The 22,029-nt window shown below is 45.5% G+C and overlaps 2 protein-coding genes across 3 annotated transcripts in view; both read left to right on the top strand.

Annotated features, from left to right (window-relative positions):
• LOC8030905 (phosphoacetylglucosamine mutase) overlaps positions 1-10,831 on the top strand; it is a 70,302-nt gene extending 59,471 nt beyond the window's left edge. For both annotated transcript variants that reach the window (XM_029985848.4, XM_040218255.2), the window contains one exon: positions 8,802-10,831. In XM_029985848.4, coding sequence (XP_029841708.1) covers positions 8,802-8,891 — 90 coding nt within the window. In that variant the 3' untranslated portion in view covers positions 8,892-10,831. The remainder of the gene's footprint in view (positions 1-8,801) is intronic.
• A 1,254-nt stretch (positions 10,832-12,085) lies between these two features.
• On the top strand, positions 12,086-13,500 carry LOC121833680. The gene has a single exon (XM_042287126.1). The coding sequence runs from the start codon at positions 12,229-12,231 to the stop codon at positions 13,180-13,182; it is 954 nt and encodes a 317-aa protein (XP_042143060.1). The 5' UTR covers positions 12,086-12,228; the 3' UTR covers positions 13,183-13,500.
• The last annotated feature ends 8,529 nt before the right edge of the window (positions 13,501-22,029 follow it).

Raw genomic sequence — 22,029 nt, 5'->3', positions numbered from 1 at the left:
ACTGTGCAGAAGTGCGGCTTGTTCGTTAATATGAGTGACGGATTTCTAGCAGCATTCCCTGATTGACTACTTGCAACAAATGGCCTCATTGACGTAAAGTGTCCCCGTTCCAAAAGATTCTTGAAGCATACTTAAACCGCAAAGGAGTATGAGGTGAAAAATAAGAAGAAGGAGCCTGGTGTGAAAGGTCCAAATCACCACCATAGCTTGTACTATCAAATACAAGGGCAGTTACACACTACACAAAGAGTTTTGTGATTTACACTCAAGGCATTGACATCCAACATATTCAGAGAGATGACACCTTCTGCTCAACCAATAGAGCCTTTTCTACTCAAGTTTTACATGGAAGGCCCGACTTCCGCTGAAATTCTTTACGTAGACGAGTTGTCCGACCAAATAAATTGCAATTACTCCCTATCTGGGAATCTCTCGATCTTCGTTCGTAAGCCATAGTATCATGAGGTCGAGGGGTGTGGCTCTTCGTCCGCCGAATATTGCTTCGGCGGGTGTTTTTACCGTGTAAGATGAGACCGTCGCGTGCTGCTGGAACAACAACCTGGCGATTCTTCACTGAACTGCTTCTTCCGCAATCTTCAAAAGGGCTTTTTTTTTTTTTGTTTCGCACACCATCTGTTCTGCATGCCCGTTAGTTGCAGGATGGTATGGTGCACTAATGTGATGTCTGATGCCGTTTTTTTTTCTTCAAAAACTTGTTTATTTTGTTTGAAGCAAGATTTGGCGCGTTATCAGGGAAAAGTGCTTTCGGTAGGGCAAAAGTAGGTAAAAGAGGCCGTAGAACGTCAATGACGTGTTTGGACGTCGTGGCAGGCATCGTGTAAACTTCCAGCCACTTAGAGTATGCATCGCCCATGACTCCGCAGATGCGGATACGTTTCGCCACCCACCAATTGAATAGTGGATCGTTTTCAGTTACTGTTCATGATGGCGTTGGACTCAAGGAAGACTTCGAGTCTTTCCAGAAAGTTAGCCCAGGTGCCAGGACTTTTGTCGAAAGCGGTAAGTGTTCGAAACGTCGACAACATCGGTAGCCACGTGTTGTGCTTGACACTGGACACTTACCATTCGCTGAAAAGAAACTTGCTTGTTCGTCTGCCACGAGTCGTCCGATATCAGGTCATCACCGCAACACCATTTCCCGACAAAAACGCATGTCCATAGTTAGCAATCACGTGAACTTATAAATTCCCGAACGCTCATAACTTGCCGTCGCTAAACGCCGTTCATTCATAGCGTCATCATTGCAAATAAACGTCTTCCTATTTCTTCTGATGATCATCATCATATTCCTCCTAAGCTGTACTTACAACATTATGTGTGTCGGTACTTCCGAAAATATTGCAACGGCGTTTGTTTTCTGGGAACCTTCCTATAATGTAATAACCTTTACAACATCTTCCGGACCCCGTGAAACACAATATTTCGTGACGTTAATTTAGTCGTCATTAAAACGGTGAGGTAAGTGCCGTAAATCGCGAAGCAGTTTACTTGACATCCGCTTCCACTGGTGTCGTGGAAGATTGAGTCTACTGAGCGTGCATTCCTGCACAAGAAATTTTCATTGATAGAATATTAACACGTCAATCAACATCTGATTCCTTCTTGGTAGGATTTATTGCGAATGCCCGTTACAACCGCCAAACCGCATCTCCCTATATCAGAGAACAATTATTACCCAGCCTGACATTCTTGCATACATCCGTTTGATGAGCCACGCTATTTGAGCTAGCTGAGCACAGCTGGCAGCGGCGCGAGCAAGGCCACGAGGGGAACGTGATGGTGCTCGAGCCATCCCAATGTGAACGAATGTTTCGGCCACCCCACGGGTGCGTGTCGCCATCTATTGGTTGAACTAACGCCTTGTTCAAGATGGCTGCCGTGGGACCGCAGCCTTAAGCCGCAAAAATTAAGTCTCTCGATAGTTTCATATTGAAACTATGGATTTATTAAGTGAAATTTATGCCAAAAAATGGAACAGAGAAAAACGCGCTCAAGATGCTTGAACCTATCTTCGGTGGACTGAAAATAATTTATAAAAAAATAACTATGCAGTGTAAACATATGAAACTTTCTGGGAATACTCTCTAGATGATAGCGGATATAAATACCTTATTTTCCAAAATTTACTTTTTTTTTTTTAAATCTTTATTGGGTAGTCTCCTCCCCTTAAAAAGTGGGTTTCCACTTCCTGCTGCACTTCCTCATGCAGAGCGGGGATCTTCCTCTAGGGCTGCCTTTTTTCAGTTGTTTAATGCCATACAGAGAAACTACTTCATTAAAGTCCAACAATTTTAACATTGAAAGAATCTTCTACTTTTGACATTGTTTATCTTGTCACAGAAAACACATCTCCTTTCTTTGAAATGTGATTCTGCCGCGTAATCGTGAGGCAAAAATTAGAATATTTCCCGACCTGCAGCCGCGAGTGGCGGCCATGAGAACCACGCGGCGTGACGTCAAAGGGGGACTTGTAAAGAGATAGAAAGTTCTGCAAATACCTGCTTGATAAAAGGTAGTTTTTCTATAAATCTTGCCGTTCGAATATACATATAAATGCGTCAAAAACCTAGTATCATCGACAAAACTTTTATTATAATACGGAGTTTTAGTGGCGCCATCTATCCGAGGTCAACAAAACCGTCAGCTCTATCTGCTACTGCGAACAGCCACCAGAAGCCGGAGGGGGACGGGGGGCAGAGCCCTACGGTGATGGCCAGACACGAACGAGACTTTCCTTCTTTCGCCATGTTGATCACACTGTGCAAGCACATGGTTACATGGTTGCGAGCGGGTGAGTTCTTGCAGCTCACTGATGGCTCTAGAGAGAGACCTTCACCGGAACCCTGTGCGTCCTCCTTCCACGTCACAGCGCACGTGACTCGGGAAAAATGGTGAAGGAGTTGAGAGGTGCCGAAAATCTCAATGTTTGTCCATTTTTAAAATAAAAACTAGGGCATGCAGGCAAAAGCGGTGTTTTGTTCTTTACTTCAGAAAGGTTGAGACACCAACTCCAAAATTCTTTAAGCAAAGCAGGGAAATTGTTGCACAGCTCCTTTAAGTTGATTAGAGGTCAATATACTTTTATGAAAGAGGAATTGCACGTCTTGTTTTCCATACAAGGTGGCCTTCTTGGCTTTGAGACAGATGTCAGCTTACTGAAAAAAGAGTTTGCACTCGGGCAAGTTGGTGAATACTTACTATGCCTGAGACACTGGAAGAAAAGGTGTCAAGAGGACACACACCGAAACTGACTTCTGGTGAATTGGGGTAGTCGCCTCTCTAACCTTGATTCAACAGAGCTACTCGGGATCCTTTTCAGCCAATGACAACTGATGGGCTCGCAGGGCTCTGACACTCTCGGATCTGTCGGGGAAATAAAACGACCCGACATTGGTGATGGATAAAAAAAGATTTCCACAGCTGATGATGGAATATCGAGCCAAATTTACATTCGTAACACGAGGAAATGACGGCTCTAATGGACAAGACTGTTCTACAGATTACCTAACATGTTTAAAAAAAAATTTTTTTAAAGTAATTAGCAGCATGCACATCAGTCTTTACAGAAATGAATAAATGCCATTTTTTAGATATACCGTATTTACTCGCACAATGAACGCACTCGCGTAATGAACGCACCCCCCAAGTTGGCTCTCAATATTTCGACTTTTTTTTCACTCGCGTGCTAAACGCACCCCCAACTGGGACGTCGAAATTTTGACCCCCTGCCCCCACGCCCGCGAAATGAACGCACTTTTCTATCCTGGTGCAGCGAGGTCGCGAATGCGTGGGCAGCGGGGCGAACAAAATGCCTTGCAAAAGGCGTTAAAAAATTCGCAAAGATCCAACGGAAGCAAGAAAAAAAAAACATGGAGAGGAGTTTTTTTTTCTTCTTTTTTTTGCACAGCGCAGTCTGGACTTTGGGTTCGCGCGCAAGAAGCGGAGAAACGCTCTAAGCGAACGAAACAGCTTGCGAAAGGCGGCAAAAATAAAAAAAAACATGGAACTAAGAGAAAACAAAAAAAGGGACTTTTTTTTTTTTTTTTGCACAGCGCAGTTTGGTTACGGGGGAGGGGGGGGGGGGGGGGTCGCGCGCCGCGCGCAAGGAGGTAAGAAAGAGGAGCGGAGAAGCCCTCTAAAGCTAACGAAACAGCTTGCGAAAGGCGGCAAAAATAAAATAAAATAACCCACGGAAATGAGAAAAAAAAAAAAGAAAAAGAGGAGCTTTTTTCTTCTTTTTTTTTTTGCACAGAGCAGTTTGGTTACGGGGGTCGTGCGTCGCGCGCAAGGAGATAAGAAAGATAAGCGGAGAGCCCTCCCCTAAGCGACGCCTAAACAAACAAAACAGCTTGCGCAAGACAGCAAAAAAAAAAAAAAAAAATTCAAGGAACTAAGAAAAAAAAACAGTTTTTTTTTTTTTTGCACAGTTCAGTTTGGTTAGGGGGTCGCGCGCCACGCGCAAAGAGATAAGAAGTTACTTTGATTTTTTAGGATAAAAGGTCGTTCATTGTGGGAGTTAATACCGAAGCAAAAATTTTACTCCCCCCCCCCCCCCCCCCCCCCCCCCAAACTTTGCCTTGATTTTTCGGAAAGAAAAGTGCGTTCATTCTGCGAGTAAATACGGTAATTGTCAGCTGATTGCGTTTTGGGCAGTAAAGGTGGTTGGGTTACGACCTTGGGATAACACTATGGAGTAGCACGAAACTCTTTGGAACTCTTTGGTCGGGGCTTTGGGGGAAGGTTACAGTCATCACAGGGGCTAACTTCCTTTCCTCTGGAGAACAAGAAGTTTTGCACAAAGTCTTTTCAAACTTGCAGGATTTGTTTCTAGAAGAGCAAGGCACAAAAAAGTATATTGAATTTATTTTACTCCCCAATACTTCACAAGGCACTATGAATTAAAATAAAAACTTTCGTGTTGGTTGCACAAAATTTTGCATTACATTTTTTCTTTCTTGCACCATATAATAATAGTTTGTTTCACATTTGCATTTTTGGAAAGAGAACTTTTCGTATGCTTCGGTACACCTAGTTGCAAAATTTGCGGCTAAACAACTTTTTTACTGACACCACCCTTTTTTCCTGCAATAGGAAACAGTTAAAGAGATGGTGAACCGAAATTTGGATTTAAAGAAAACAATTCAGGAGGTGTAGGCGGGACGCTGCAATCCCTGCAACATTACTCAAAGGCAATATCTCGAATGGACGGCCGTATTTTTGGAAAAAGAGGTCGAGATAGAACCAGGCCGACCAGGTGCGTGACGTCAAGATATCTTGTTTCCTCCTCTCTTCACTTCACCCCCTCAGGGCGACGAAGCGGAGAAGACGCGAAGCCGTTCTCTCTCCTTCTCGGAGAAACATGACGTCAACATATCTGTCAAATGCGCCTCCTTTTCTTGAAAAATACGGTCATCCGTTCGAGATATCGCTGTATGAGTGATGTTTTGGTGTTTTTAGCATCCCATTGTACGCTTTTGCCGCGTGTTTTGTGGAATCCAGATTTCGGTTCAGCATCCCTTTAAAGGGGAACTCTGCCGATTTTTTGGTACTCTTCGATTTGGCTGGAAATTGGCAGACCGCATCAATAACCCTTTCTTAATTGATAGCCAAAATGATTTTGGGAAAAATAAAATTTTTCTGTGAAGTTGTTGAATTTTAAAGTTACGATGGCCTCGAGGGTTTCAAGGGGCGACCCTCTACTGGCAACAATGAAAAATCTCTGCTTTTCCCTACCCGCGTACGTCATTGGCGGGCAGGCGGTTGAAAATGCAAAGTGGCTTTCTAGCCGCCGGCAATCGAGATTATTTTTCGCAGCTTCAAGGTTGAAAGTTCCTTTGCAATGGGTAGCAATCTGTGCTCTGCAGTAGACTGTAGGAACAGTGGCGGGAAAAAGCTTTTTTACAGCGGAGCTGTTAAGGGCTAGTTTCCCCAGAATGATGTCCCCCGCAAAAAAATGAAGACACCGAACTCTGCACAGCTACCGCGATCTATGAGCGACGGCGGCAATCCACGTATCTGGTTGCCGTCGTCGCTCATAGATGGTGGCAGCCTTTCCACTCTGGCTTGCTGACTTGCGGCCAGCCATTACTTTCCATTGTACGGCTCCGCTGGTCTTCCTTTTTCACCAGAGTGGAAAGGCTGAAAGTTTTTTTTTTTTTTTAACCCTTGTTTCTGTAGGAGTAAAAGAAAAAAAAGCATTCCCCGGCAGCAATGGAGGCCAGCCACGTCAAGGTGCTTTTGCGCAAGCTGTGTGCCGAGAGAACTAGTGTCACGTGAAACATTTACACTTCTGCTCGGAATACTTTATAGCTGCGTGCTGCGAGTTGGAGTATCCTTCAGCAGCTGGAACAGGTTCAAGAGCGACAAGCGCAAACTCAAGCCGGCTGTGACCATTACGACATCCGTCCAAAGAAGAGCGCTAATAATTTCGAGAAATATAGTACACAACTCTCACTATAGTCGACATTTTGCACAGTCAGATTTGTTATTCACAATTAGTTCAGTGATTTTTTTTTTTATAAACTTTATTACTGTTTTAGACATTGAATCTAGCTCAGCTTACTCTCGGGGTTCCACTCACGCGGCCGATATGTTGAAGACCAGAAGTGAAACATCTAAACAAAGTTCAAGCCTGAGTTTAGACATGACTTTCGACACATTGCTATTCCTGTCTGGTATTACAGAGGTTTGTGGAGCAGGTGTTGAGCTCCATTAATATACGATAGAGCCTTTGTCTGGTTTGTCAAAAGGTTGGCGTGCACTATTCTCTTGCAGAAGAAATGATGAAAACGTCTTTTATTTATTATATTGCAGAGAAATTTTATATAGGGCTGAAAAGGTTTTTTAAAACAATGAAATACAGTCGAATCTCGTTAATTCAAACTCGAGGGGAAATGAAAATTTGTTTGAATAAAGCAATGTTTGAATTACCGGGAGTTTCCTCCCATAGAGACGCATAGGACGGGACCTGCATGTTAGTTTTAATTATCCACAAGTTTAAATTAAGAGAGTTTGAATTAATGAGAGTCTACTGTTTGCATGGTTTTAAGGACTCTACTGTCCTTAAAACCATGCAAATTTAGAGCTGATAGAAACTGTGCTAAACCAAAATTTAGTTTAAAAAAATCTTATATAGAATTACCCCCTTCCCATGTGCACTCATGGATGAGTGTTTGAATACGTTGCATTCTACTGCGAAGAAAAAAAGAAAAGTATGAGTGCACAATTTTCTTTGGGTAACTTTTGTTAACTTGTTTTGAATTAAAAGATTTATAATGCATTTCTATACCTTACGCACTATTGTATCTTCAAGCAAATGCTCTTTATTTGAAGATGAACAGTGTATTTGTGTATTTTATATGCATTCCATTGCACCTTGATGTTTGACTTGGTGGTTGCGGAGTTCTTTTAATTGTCATTTTAACACGAATTTCATGACCTGCCATCTGGTCTACACGAATGCAGTTCATTCCATTCTATGCATTTTATTGTTTACGAGAATCCTAGTCTACATGTGTTTGGTCAAAGCCCAGCACGCGCATGTCCGCCGCTTTGGAAGGTGAGCAAAGTATGTGCCACAAGCACGAACGCTGAACATGGCACCGACTATAACCGCTTTTCTGAAATGGTCTATAGATCTTTTGCTAAATTACTTAAGCCCCAAGGAGGATATGCATGCCACACGAGTATTTACATGTGATGGCACCTGCAACAGTAACTTTTCTAAAGAAAATCTAAAACAAATGGCATGTTCATTCACATAGTGCGAGCGTGTGGAACACCTGTACCCACATTTCGAGTATTTTTCGTGGGGCTTTGGTAATTTGTCGAAAAAGCGTGACTCTTCGACCTTTCTTTGCCAGTCAGCTTCTGATAAAAAGAGAACGGATTTTCTACTGAGCCGCGGCCTGAGCGTACCAAGTTGCAAAAATGACTTTATCCAAATCCTTGCTTCAGGTTTTTTTTTTTTTTTTTTTTTTCTGATAGTTCAACTAGAGATTATCATCAACTTCATATTGCACAAACGCCTCTGTTTCCTCACTGTTTGACACGAGAAAACCGGGCGCAAACATACCCGATTGCCAGCCGCGCGCCTCGCTGCCCACCGGTGACGTCACGTTTGGATGTCGGGGATAACTGAGGAAAAACTGCGGAGGACTATGTACTATATTGGTTTCGGAAACAAACAAAATATAACTTTTTAAATTACTAGAGTGAATCTGGAGGAACGAGACAGCATTGCGGAATCAGGACGCCATCAGTATTCAGATGGTGCCTTTAGATTAGGTAGCCAAAAAAATTGGCGGAGTTCCCCTTTAAAGTGGGTTTGAAGCTTGAATGTAGGCTCCCAAAATTTAATTTACCATTCTGCATATCATGCAAGCAGCCAGTCATTTTTTCGGTAAAAGGCTAGCAGATAGCTAAGATCAAGAAAATGTTTGCATCCAAGGACTATATACAATCTATGGTGGAATTGAGAGATTGTGAAATATTGTACCTGATACATCACTGCAGGACTGGTTTGCGCTCCCGAGGGTTACCTGCCTTGCCAGTGACGCATGACTTCTGTTGATAGAAATGATCTCTGCATGCTTCAAGAAAATGTAGATGCACGGGATTTTTCGTAATACGGTCAGCGCTGATGTTTGGGTAGACTCTGTAGCCTTGGCTTTTGCAGCAGTCAAAAGGAAGTCAGCCGACTTCGATGGCTAGGTTAAATCAATCGCACTACGAACAGCAGAGGTGCACAAAGATGATGCAGTTTCTTTTGTGACCTTCAGGACGCCGCCAACAAGTTGGCATACGAGGTTGGGGTGAAGGTGTATGAACTGGCGGGCGGTGTGGGCGACAAGCCGAAAGTGCCTGCCTGAGGACCCTTGGCCGGACAAGCGTCCAGCGCACAAGGCAACGAGTGGCGTTGTAGTCTCAGCACCCGGACTTGGCCACTGGACAGTCACTTGCCACAGGAGTTGGTCTTGCTTTTGGGCCGCCCCTATTTTCCAACGAGTGTACGTTCCTCTTGACCGCTGTTTCCCCCAGCTAGGGGAGAGTTGTACAGCTTTCCTGGGGCCTCAGCAGTGGTCAACTGTTCCTAAGCCTAGTTTAGTAGTCTTGGCTGTCAAGCCTTTCAGGAGGTCCTCTTTCCCCTCTGTCCCTTTCCCAACGAGATTTGGTACCCTGCTAGTTTGGTAGCATACAGCAATTCAGCATTAGTCCCTAAGGGACCATAATCTTGTCTTTCCAGCAGCAGTGTGTCACGAGGGTCACAGAATTAATCATTGTTCACGCTTCAGAAATCTTTTCCTGCGGGGCTCTCGGGACTCTTCTTGATATTTAATGTTTTATAAACTTTTCACTGTTGGCTTCTGTGATAATCTGTTGTTGTTCTGGATGTCTCGGCACTGTTGTTGCGGTTGATCGTGGGGCACCGGTGTGTCATAATGTTTAAGCCACAATATTCCCATAAGTCTCAATCTTTGGTAGACTCTAGCGACTATTATAGTATTAGCCGGAAGAGTTGCATCACGCGGTTATTGCAGCTTTCCGGAGCAGTGTGGGTGAGGCGATAAAGCCATTTTATTTTTGCAGGATGACAATGAATTTGTAAAAGCTAAGCCACTGGTACTAATACTGTAAAATACCGTTGCCCTTCTTTCTGGCTGTCTCTCGGATTTTGAGGGCACAGATGCCATCTGAATCTTTGGCAGCCGTGGGTGGAAATGACACTCCCAACAAGGCACAGTTGTGTTTCTGCTCCACCACTCTTTGTAGGTGCTCCAACCAATCCACCGTATCCACTACCAGCTATGTGGTCTCTCTGACGAGACCATGCAGCATATGGCCAATTTTGTAAGTGAAGTTTTTCAATTCTGCCATTGGTACGAGCTCTGCTGTGATCATGCTGACATGCAGCGGAGAGTATGTGCCGGAGAGATAGTGTCGGAAGTTGCCAAGCCTGGGGTCTCCTGCGTTCCTACGCTTGCAATCTGACCCGTTCGCTCGGGCGGAATGCCCGCGCAGCCGTTTCGCAGACGGCCATCACCGAGCAAGTGCCCTCACTCTTATTTGGCCGTTTTCTTTATGTCCCAGAATCTGACCCTTGGCAAAACTGTGTGCTAAGTGGAGATGTGGTAAGACATTAAGTCTGGAAGGCCAATCTTCTCTGGTTGCTAGTGACTCGAGGTTTCTGTATGCTTTATCGAGAGACTGTATCTGTCCTTTCTAGAGGCTGGCGGTGCGAGAAAAGCTTCTCTGCAATAGGAGCAATAGAAGGTGCCGTGCAAGCTACCAATTGTGCTGCGACCTAATGTCGTACCTTGCTCGGTAGATTTTTAATGCTCTAAGCCAGGCAAGTTTTGGATAGCCCGTATGAGCGGGTGTTTTTACTGGGTGTGGTGCAAGGCTCCTCGAGCAATATTTTTTAAGTGGTATTCCAGGCAGGAAGAAAAAGCTGCAAAGGAATTGAATGTGATCTTACAAAGTCCCCTTGTGATAGGTAACCCTGCTTTTTGTATGCTTTTTTGTGTGATTATGGATCGGTATGGGACATTTTGATGACCACTTAACAGTAATATTTACTATAACAATGTTTTCTCAAGTCACAAAAAAAAAAAAAAGACAAACTTTTGGGCACGGCAGCTGTAGGGCAGTGTCTGCATTTGTTTATGTAATGGTATTGAGATGGTTTTTATTTATTTTATAGGTAGAGTATTTTGCTTCGAAAGTGAGCTTGTTTTTGGAAGGAGTATGATTTACATTGTTTAGGTAGTGTGGCTTCTTTGGTCTATTAATAAATACTGTTTTATTTTAATGCTGCACATTTTGTTTACTCCTGCGAGACTGCACAGAGCCTTGTGGTGTACCGTGCATGCTTTCAATTTGGAGCGGCGCATTCTGTCGCACTGGGCGTCTGCAGTATTTCGTGGAGTGTCTGCTATGGTAGTGCTGGCAGCACACACTGCCTAGAGCAACTGCATGCTCCGCTTGTCGCACTGGTGCACATAATGTTAAAAGGTTCGAGAAACTATCTTCGAGAACACAAAGTGAAAAGGCACTCCACAACGCCACTTCTCCACAGGCACTTTCGTTTTGATTGGGCACATTCACGACGTCAAGTGTCTCAGCATCGGCAAGGCTACGGCAAGGCCGGTGCGATTATGAGCTCCGCTTGGGCATCACTGCGTTACTGCCTCACCGTTTGGGACAGCGTTATTATACAGGGTGTTCCTCAAAACGTGAACCAAATCGTTCCTGCAAAAAAGTACTCATCGCACAAAAAAATAAAAAAGGTTAATGTAGCGTTGGTCTCTGCCAAGGGGCCCATTTAGGAAAATTAATAATGTTGCACATAATTTGTTAATTAGTTTTGAGTAATTAACTTTGTAATTATGGGAATTCATAGGTACTATTTCAATTATAAACTTGCTGAGGAACATCGAAAGCCATTAATCAACTTATTTTAGAAATATAGAATGCACATACAGAATTTTTTCTGACGTTCCAAAAAAAAAAAAAAGAAGCGCTTAATTTGAATGCATTTTTAGGTTTTGATTTTTTATCGGAGGGAATCTTGGCACTGACAGCCCCGTGGCCACCATGCCCATGGCCACCGAGGGAGGCGCAGCTACTGCTTCGCCTCATTTGGTGGAAAGGATCAAAGTCAGTTCCTAAAATGCCCTCTGCCTTTTGGTGGTGCTTGCGCTCGGTAGCGATTGCCACGCTATCGTGGTGTAACTGGTGGAATGTTGGATGCGCATTACCCGTGGTGAAAAATGATTCTATTGTGGTTTTTCTGGTGAACAAAGTTTCTGCAAAAGTTTGCCCAAAAAGAGCATCGTTAAAAAACATAATCTCCTTGTTGCATGTAGAGGCGTTGACGCTAGTGGCACTAGGAACACTATTTGCCCGAACCTGCTTGCAGGCAGGCAACAGAGAAGGACCGTTTGGGAACACCACTCTTCCGTGGAGCTTGCCAACTGATCTAGGAACGTTGAGAGTAACTGCCAAACACAGCGTTGGGCAACACATGTGGAGGCCAAGACCTGCGCACGGACACGTTACTACTAAAATGCAACGGGATTACAGTTACTATGAATTGCAATACCATCATTTTGGAAAAAAACGGTTAGGAAACTAATATGAAAGACCAATTTGACGAGACAGTTTCAGGCGGCTGTGCTGGGGTCCCCTTGGCCCAGATTGCTTGGGATGAGGGTCTATATGAAGCTTAGTTCTGTTCTCCCCGCCAATCTCCACATTCCTCCGCTTCCCAAAAACATGCATCCGGAACACCACCCAGACCACAGGAAAGCTCGAAGCGCGGCACTCCACAAACAATACGGCCAGCTTGAGGGCGTCGTGTACACGGACGCTGCAGACTATCCCCACCCAAAGGCCATGACCATGGTCGCCATCGACGGCCATGGGGTCCCCCTCTCCGGGGGCTCCATCCGAACAACCTATTCGGAAACAGCGGAAGAGCTCGCTATTGCCATGGCCCTCCTTGTCCCCAACACTCAAACAATCATATCGGACTCTAAACGCGCAATTCTTAACTTCGCGAGGGGCAGGGTTTCTGAGGCTACCCTCACAGTTCTAACACGCTCCTCCAAAATTCCTAATGGCATGGTCAGTCTAATCTGGGCCCCGGCTCGTACCTCCCTCCCCGGAAACGAAGCCATCCATACCACCGCCCGAGAGCTGGCATACCGGGCACGGGGGGCAATGACGGGAACAGGTGACGAGCCGGTCAGTCACAGAGACGCACTGAGCTCGTACCAAGAAATTACGCAATCATATAGATCAGCACGCACGACCCTTCCTGCGGGACACAAATTGCTAACCAAGAGCCAGGAATGGACCTGGCGACGACTCCAAACAAACGCATATCCAAATCCTGCCCTTTATTCAGACTGGTTGCCAGACCTACACTCGGAAGTATGCAAATTCTGCTCCTCGCGAGCTACACTATCCCACATTATGTGGGAGTGTCCGAATTCCTCCCTTAAGGACAGGATGCCATTCGCAGGCAATGATACGGAGCAGTGGAACGCGCCGATGCACAGATCAGAAGCGGACGTCCAGAAGGAAATCTGTGACTGGGCCGAGGAAGCTGCCGCGGTCTGGGATTTGCTACCCTCCCCCTTTTCTGCTTCATCGTAGAGGAGGACATGGAATGGGCCCTGGACAACACGTCTCTACACGTATCGGCTTGACCAAGTTGTGTCCTCCTCCTATTCTCCCTCCCCACATTAAGTGCCTCTAGGCTCTGGCCAATATGAGCGATGCGAGTCGAATTGGTATTGTAGATTGTGGAAGACCTCTGTTATTTATTATGATAAAACATTCTGTTCACGGTAATGAATCTTGTATTTCGGAGGAATTGGGGGTTTTCACAATAGTCAATATTGGCATGTTTGGTCTCTGAATCGTATCATAAGCTAGAGTAGTATTTGGGTCAATACACTGCGTGACTAGAAGATGAAGCATTCCATGTTGGAGATTGCTTAATTTGAACGCTAAAAATGTGTTCAAATTAAGCGTTTTTTTTTTTTTTTTTTGGAACGTCAGAAAAAATTTTGTACGTGCATTCTATATTTCTAAAATAAGTTGATTAATGGCTTTCGATGTTCCTCAGCAAGTTCATAATTGAAATAGTACCTATGAATGCCAATAATTACAAAGTTTATTACTCAAAACTAATTAATAAACAAATTATATGCAACATTATTAATTTTCCTAAATGGGCCCTTTGGCAGAGACCAATGCTACATTAACCTTTTTTTTTTTTGTGCGATGAGTGCTTTTTTGCAGGAACGATTTGGTTCACATTTTGAGGAACACCCCGTATAATAACGCTGTCCCAAACAGCGAGGCTGTAACACAGTGATGCCAAACGGAGCTCATAATCACACCGGCCTTGCCGTAGCCTTGCCGGTGCTGAGACACTGGACGTCGTGAATGTGTCCAGTCAAAACGAAAGTGCCCGTGGAGAAGTGGCGTTGTGGAGTGCTTTTTCATTTTGTGTTCCCGAAGATAGTTTCTCGAACCTTTTAACATTATGTGCACAAGTGCGACCAGCGGAGCATGCAGTTGCTCTAGGCAGTGTGTGCTGCCAGCACTGCATAGCAGACATTCTGCGGAATACTGCAGACGCCCAGTGCGACAGAATGTTATGTGAATTGGTTTGAAATGTAAGAGAGGCTTACATATTTTTTTTAATTATAGGAGATTGAATTTGCATTCAAAAGAAGACACCATGCCAAGTCTTTGACAGGCAATGCAATTTATTGTAACATTGTTTCCTAGTGAGAAATCAACATAATGTACATGTACACAAATACACAACACTGAGCTAACCAACTAGTCTGCTGGTTGGCATAAAAATACCGGTGAATGGAATAGCATTTTTACTGCACTGAAAAATAACCGTACATAAAATGCTCTTTGCGACTGAATCCACCAAACCAGTGACATTATACGCACAAACGTTAAAAGTTTACAGTGCTACTGCCGGAATGTGTCGGACACTCATATATACATACACATGCAATAATATGCAACACACAAAACAACACAGGAAAGCAAATGGTAAAATTCTATATGCTCGCTTTTTTTTTATTTGTGGTGCTCGGATGAGCTGCTTGTTTTCTCTCGCCATCTTTATAAAGTCTTCACAGCCGTTCACCAAATCATACCAAACACAGAGCTCCGCTTTAACCACTGGAATGCTTAGCTGATTTCTTTCATCCGTCCATCAGTTCCCCATCACGCTAACGACGTGTTCCACAAATGCGTTGCCACAGGGAATGGAGAAAGCATGTTCCGTTAGGTTCTGCAAATGGGGGCACCTGACCTCTTTCAAGAATTTGAGCCAGTTCAAACACGATTTCTCATCATGTCCTAGAAGTCCATGGAGAGTAACCTTCAAAAGACAAATCCCTGAGTACAATTCATCGCCTTCCTCTTCAAAGTTTATGCCAAAAAGCTCTGCCGCATTCGTTACGACTGATATCATGTATCATGTATGCCGATGTAATCATGTATGCCGATGACCTGTCCCTTCTTCAGCCAATCTGCTCTGACAGCTTCTACCAAGCCCTTCAGGACGACCTCGACCAGTGCTTTCGCTGGTCGGCCGAAAACAAATTACCCTTTAACTGCTCTAAAAGTGTTGCAATGACATTTGCTATCTCTTCCAAAACTTCGAAAACTACAAGTCAAGCCTCAAACTTAACCCTGGGTGGCTCACTACTAAAGCATGTGCCCTCCACAACCCTCCTTGGTGTCGTCCTGGACAGCCGCCTCAACTTTGCCCCCCAGGTCCACAGCGCCACATCGAAAGCAAGACGCATGCTGGGCTTTGTCACTCGAGTCACACGAGGGATGACACCTAACACCTTCCGCCATCTTTTGCACTGCACTGGTGCTGCCCCACCTAAAGTATTGCTCTGCGGTGTGGTACCCCCAGCGAAAACATCTCCAAACCACACTACAAGGCGTGCAACGGTGTGCCGCCTACACTTACTATCGCCGCAGTGTTTCCCCGCCGTCAGTCCCACTCCCCTACAGAGAAGTACCCTCTAGTGACCTCCTGAAGACTGCTGCCTGGAGGAGCCTGCACCAGCGACAGCAAGTAGCATCTGTCCAGCTGTTCTGCAGGATCATGGGATCAAACCAACAGGAACTTTATGATGCCCCCAGAGTGAACAGAAGAACAGGTAGACTCCAGCCCGTGATTTCCCGAACATTACGGCATGGGGAGTCCTGCCTGCTGAGGGCAGCTACGCTTTGGAGGGGGCTCCCCCCAATCCTCACCGAACACATTCCCTCTGATCCCCAAGAGGCGAAAGAAGTAGCTCAGACACTCTTCTGTGACCCCTCTAACGGTGTTTAAAACTTTTCCCCCTATACTTCTAACTTAATTACCTAGTTTTTTTATTTATTTATTTCACCATTCTCTACAACCTATACATGTTGTAAGAGTGCACTAATCAATGTTGTAAGCACACTAGTTTTTTTGTGCTTTTTTTATATTCTGTACAAATGTATATATATTGTAAGAGTGCATAGGTCGGTGTTGTGGGCACACTAGTGCATGGGCGTCAGCCTTCCCCCAACACCAGCACGCCTGTACATTTCTACCTGTCAAGTGCAATAAATAATATCAATATCAATAATATCGATATGCTAAGTGCATCTTTCCGGAGGTCCAATTCAGCAAGCACCTTAAGTGGGGAGTTCTCAAAGTCGAACCACCTTTCAAGGTATGCAAGGGCCCTGTCGTAGACATTCATGAAGTCCAGCTTTGCAATTTGTCCGTCCAGGATTTCCAATCCCTAATTAGCCTTGACACCGAGGAACATATCCTTCCAGTTAATCAGCTGCTTCCTGAGCTCAGCCATTACAGCGTAAAGTTCTGTTGGCTCAAGCTGACTCTTTTCGAGGGTGACGATCGCTGAATGAAACATTGCAAGGACTGAGTGCTTGAAGAGCAAGTAGCACTCCGGAAGCACGAAGCACTCCAAAAGTCCTTCGACTTGGTTGCCAATAAATCTCCAGATTATTTTTTCGCACTCCTCCTTGCTTTGACTTAGAAAGTAGGACTTGATGGGCGCCCAGTTCTTAATCAGTCTGTCTAAGAACGTAAACAAGTTTATCCAACAGACAGAAATATGACCCAGCACTTTGCTACATTCCTGATCACAGAAGTCGAAAAACTACTTCAATTCCTCTACACATTTCGAGCTAGAAAATTTTGTAAAGATCTTTAGTACAAGGGTTTCCACATCAAACTTTAAAGACTTCACTGCATGCTTGGCAGCATTGTGCACAACATGGCAATTGCAATTCGCCTTCAAGTTCGGCTGATCTTTCTGCATCTTCTGGAAAACAGTTATGTTTACCATAATTCACAGAAGCGTTATCCGCACTATACGCAACAGCTCGCCCCAAAGAAAGACCCACCTTCTCCAAACTTGTTGCCAAGAGTTTGCAGATGCCGCCGGAAGTCTCGTCCGCCTGCTCACAGAAGTTGAGAGTGGTAGAGGTGCACGGCGATGGGGAAAAGATTTCTATTTCCCTTGTTGGAGGCGTCTGTGGAGAGAGCAAAAGGAAGGTTGCGGCCTGCTGGGCGAAGTTTCTCGACTATGCACTCCACCGCGTAAGGCGCCAGCACATCGAGATATTCCATCTTCGTTCTTCCAAGTCACATCCTGGAAGTGATGTCCGAATCCGGGAAGACTTGGTGCCAACTTGCTGCCACAGAGAGGGAATTTTAGTTGTGCTTGATCCCGTGGAATATGGTGCTCAGTTCTGCAGTCTTCTGCGCTAGAAGTCGCTTGAGCAAAGAACTTTGTGAGCGCAGCCGATTGTTTCGAGCAGCGGCGTAAATCCCAGGGGGGTCAGGGGGGTTTGGTTCCCCCGTGTTTGATGAGGGGGGGGGGGGGGGGGGGGTGGACACCATGCACAAGTCTCCTCCCCCCCCCCCCCCCAAAATTACACTGGCGATCCCCCCCTTGTCAGTATCGAAAGGTCAGAGAAGACCAACACAGATGCGGGAAAGCAAGGAGGGACTTGAGCCTATCTTATCCTCCTCATCGAAGAATGGCTTCATCCAGTTTTCAACAGAACTTTCTCATAATAAGAATTGCAGAGAAAAAGGGATACTACAACGAAATTTCGGCGCTTATTTTATGGTCTATATGTGTGTTCAAAAGAACAGTATCACATCGAACACACCAATCTCTTGTGAAAAAAGTCAGGAAAAGGAATTTTAAAACGAATTAAACGATTAGCAGAGAGCACCTGGTGGATGTCGCTAACGCCTCGTTTGTAATGCCTGTCTAGGAACCTTGACAGCTAGTGACGTTGAGTGTCTCGCCTCCGGCCACGACAAGAGAAGAGGGGAAGGAGGAACTCCCCTCTTTCCGAGAATCCCTTTTGTGTGTTCCAGAAGTAGCTATTGTCTCCCTACAAGATTATAAAAGATTAACCCATCACTCAAAATTCATACAAAAGCAGCTGCTTCTGTGACTGGAATGACTAGGCCATCCTCTCGACGCCAGCCTCGCGGTAGCTTTGCTCGTCCCGAGACGACCTAAGTCACGATTGCGTCGGATGTCACGTGCTCTAAGCTGAGCCTTCTCTGAGCGCTTGCTAGAGTGAGCCGTTTATAACAAAATATACAGCCACCAGGCTCAAAATACAAACGTGCGATTGTCATTTACGGATATTGTGGATCATATTCAACCTATTTTTGAACATGACGGATATATTTCAAATTTCGTTGAAGTATCCCTTTAAGGCACTGTCACAAATTCAGGCGTTTCTTCTTTTAGAGCGCAGCTCTTAGGTGGCCGTTTCCGGCTCGAGCGGCGTCAGTGTCGTCGTCGTCGTAACCGCGCGGTGCATTATGGGAAACGTCCCATAATGCAACGTGGTGATGTGCGCGAGTGCATTAAGGGACGTTTTCCATAATGCACCGCGTGGGAGGGAAGGTGGGGAGGACAAGGAGGAAGGGGGAGGATGGAGGAGGAGGAGATGAGGAGCACGGGAGGAGTAGATGAGGCGAGAGGAGAGGGTACACATGAGGAGGAGGGGCATACCATCCCCCTGTACCCTCCCCTCTTCCTCAAGAGCTGCTCTCTAATTCGGCATTACAGGGAGTTGAAAGCGTCTTTTTAATTTTTTTTTACCACCTAAAGTGTCAATGTGGTCAGGGATAGAGGGAGTGTGGTGCCGCTTTTAATCTCCGTTCTTCCTCTCGTTTTCTATTCTTGACCCGTTGGGGGCCAAGAATGGAAAACGACAGGAAGAATGTTTGCTTGTTTTGTTGGCTACAGTGGTTTGCTTGTTTTGTTGACTACAGTGGGTGACGTGGGTCATGTTTCATCTTTGGGCACAGTTTTGTGGCGTTGATTTGGCAGATGTTGCCGACATGGCAACATCTGCAAGTGTTCCCATGGTGGGTGTGCTGACTTGCAAATGTTGCTGACATGGCACACGAGGGCACCGCCAGGATAGTATCGCCGAGCTATCCTAATTTTTATATTTTGTTCCCAAATTCGAGATGTTTCCACTGGCTAGCGCGCTTTTTGGAGGCGGCTGCTTTGCTCAGTCTGCCGTCTGTAGTGCCGTCGGATGAACAGTTTGAACACCAAGACGACCCCCTTCTCTTATCGACGACTCCAGGCTTCTGGCAGCTTTGGGACTCTGACTCTACCGGTAAGTTATGACTCGTTTCTTAGGCCATTCGGCTTCAGTTTCTGGCACTGTAGTGCGAAGTGGGGAACTCTTGAACATTTTAGTGCAGTGCTAATTTTTGTCGCTGCAAAGTTTTTTGTTTGGTCAGCGCTGAGTTAGCCGTCCCTGTTTCTTGGTTTTGTTTTATGGGTGTCGAGCCTTATGTGTGTTAATCTCTGGCTCGCGTGAAATCCGTATCTTCGCGCTTAAGTTGTGTTTCTCTTGGTGTTAGGGTTGCCATGCGCGGCTGAGCTTCTTACTCCAGTATTAAATTTAGTTTTGTTTTTTATGCTCAAATTCTCGGCTCTGAGTTTTTTTTTTTATTATTATTATTACTTGCGTGTCTTGATCGCTAGTCACTGGTCCAACCTAGCTCTTCTGTTCTTTTTAAGTAATTTTTCTCAGTACTGATTTTCTTTTATTAATTTTATTTGACCCCTACTTTGTTGCAGGCACGTTGGGGAACCAATATTTTAGAATGAGAACAAAAAGGGAATGACAGTCAGGCCTCGATACCCGTGTGTGTCACCCCCTTCTTCATTCCTAGTTCTCGGATAACAAAAAAAAAAAAAAAAAGTTGTAGTTTACGGAAATATAGCATAATGTCTAAAAATAACCCCTGCATTTATTTAGCTATGTTTATCAGCCACGCATTCTAACAAAAGGTCACCCGCGACACTTTTGCAGCCTACTTCTAGGTGTTTAAAGGGACAATGAAGGCAATTTCGGACATCTTTTTGGCGATTGAACTGGGTTCCAGGCACGTCTCGGGCCACGTTGCCCAAATTTCAGCCGAAACCGGCGCTTGTGTGCCGCGCAAATCAATTAAACAGTCGCGGTAATAACCGTACCGCGATCGACTGGGGCGACGCCCCGAGAGTTGCGGGAGAGGCCAGGAGAAGCGGAGCTCACGTGACCGATGCGAGGCCAAGAAGCGCGACGTCACAAGAGACGCGTCAGCGATTGGTCAAAACGAGAGACGTGCCCTCGGTCACGTTTTGGTTCGCGATTTTTAGAAATACTGTTCTAATTTCCGCTTGAATAACCCTGAAAAGTATAAATCGGACCGGAAATGATTGCTAAACCGTAAAGAAAGCAGCATGATTGTTTTTTTTCTTTACTACGCTGGATGTGAAACGGCCAACGAGCAACTATGGGCACATCGGCATGCGGGCCGCTCGTTACCGGCTGGGCGGTCTCCCTCGGGTGATGGCGGAGGCCGCCGCACACGTCCTCCCGTTCCGTTTGTAAAATGGAAGCTGCAACTCGTTCGCGAAGGCGGCATCGCCGTCCATCTTGACAGATTCGACGAAACGACCGCGGCACCGCGCTGCTATAATCCACCGCAGTAACCAGAGTCTTGATATCCTAAATACTACCGATACCGACTATTCACACTTGACGTCACTCCCTACGTCACCTTCGTTTTCGGAGGCCCAGAAACGAGAATGGAGATTGTTCAGTTTCGGTTTCTTTACTTCTTTCGTAGGCACAGAAATACGCGTCACAAATGTCTACAAAGAATTGGGCAGCATGCTATATTCCCAAGAAGCATAAAAACACCATTTTAAAAAAATTAAATCAAATCGTCTTCATTGTCCCTTTAAACAAAAGTTTGGTTGCAGTTAGTCGTCTGTAAAAAAACCCTCTCGATTACACTGGTGCATGCCTGGATGCATGCGAAGCTCTCGCATATCGTAAACCAGGCACGAACGTTTCAGAACCAGCGACTTGCCGCTGACGAGGGAACCACTTGTCCTTTTTCAATTCATCACATTTTGCGATACGGATATACACTAAAAAGTAAGTAGTGCAAACCTACTCTAGAATGCCAATGAAAATGCTGTCAAAACACAGAGACAGGCTTCGCTTTACGTCGTCAGTGTCTCGAGACTTCAAATAAAATAAGGTACAGTTCAACGACTGATCGACCTATTTTACGCGTACTCTCTCATTCATACTTTAGTTTCCCTTATAAGCAGTCTTTCTTTTCGCAATTCAGAAAATATAAACGTGAGAAAGACAAACAGCTCCAAAATGAGTGTATGAGTGCAGAAACCACGAATGGGGGGGGGGGGGGGGGGGGGGGGGTTCAGATTCAGGCCGGAATGAAAAATGCCGGTTCCGCCTAGACCCAAAATTGGGGCACCAGTTTGTATCCAGCCTGGAACCGCGCATTTCCAGCCCCAATTTTAAACCCAGGCGGTGCACCGCCGGAATTTCCGCTGCACTCACCACTGGACTCTACAAAAGAATTTCGTGTTATGCCCTTATCCGTTACAACCGAGAGATCGTCGCGATTTCAGACCCAGGCGGACTGGGTCTGAAATCGCGACGATCTCTCGCTTGTAACGGCTAAGGGCATCGCGCGAAAGAATTTTGTAGAGTCCAGTGGTGAGCGCAGCGGTAATTCCGGCGGCGCACACGGTCGTCCAGGCGTCGTCATTAAACACGGTGCACGGAACACACACACAGCACGCACAAGCACAGTATACAGTGATGAGTGCGGAAGTTCTGGCAGGTAAGCGGTATCCGAGTTGTCCAAGTATCACCAAGCACACCAGCGCATCCAGATGCCAAGCCAAACTGCAATGGGTCGGCAGCTTCACACTGTATAAAGATTCAAAACCGAGGTCAGTGGGTATCCATCCGGGGAAACGATAGGCGCGTCAGTATCCGTGCGCCCGCAGCGCGAAAGTCGCCGCCGGGCGGAACTGTTCACAAGTTTAGAACCGATGTGACCGTACGGGACAACTTACAAAGGAA

Source organism: Ixodes scapularis, unplaced genomic scaffold (assembly GCF_016920785.2).
Source record: "Ixodes scapularis isolate PalLabHiFi unplaced genomic scaffold, ASM1692078v2 PGA_scaffold9__187_contigs__length_104089568, whole genome shotgun sequence".
Classification (NCBI taxonomy): domain Eukaryota; kingdom Metazoa; phylum Arthropoda; class Arachnida; order Ixodida; family Ixodidae; genus Ixodes; species Ixodes scapularis.
The sequence above is the reverse complement of the archived record's forward strand: the minus strand, read 5'-3'. Positions and strand labels throughout refer to the sequence as shown.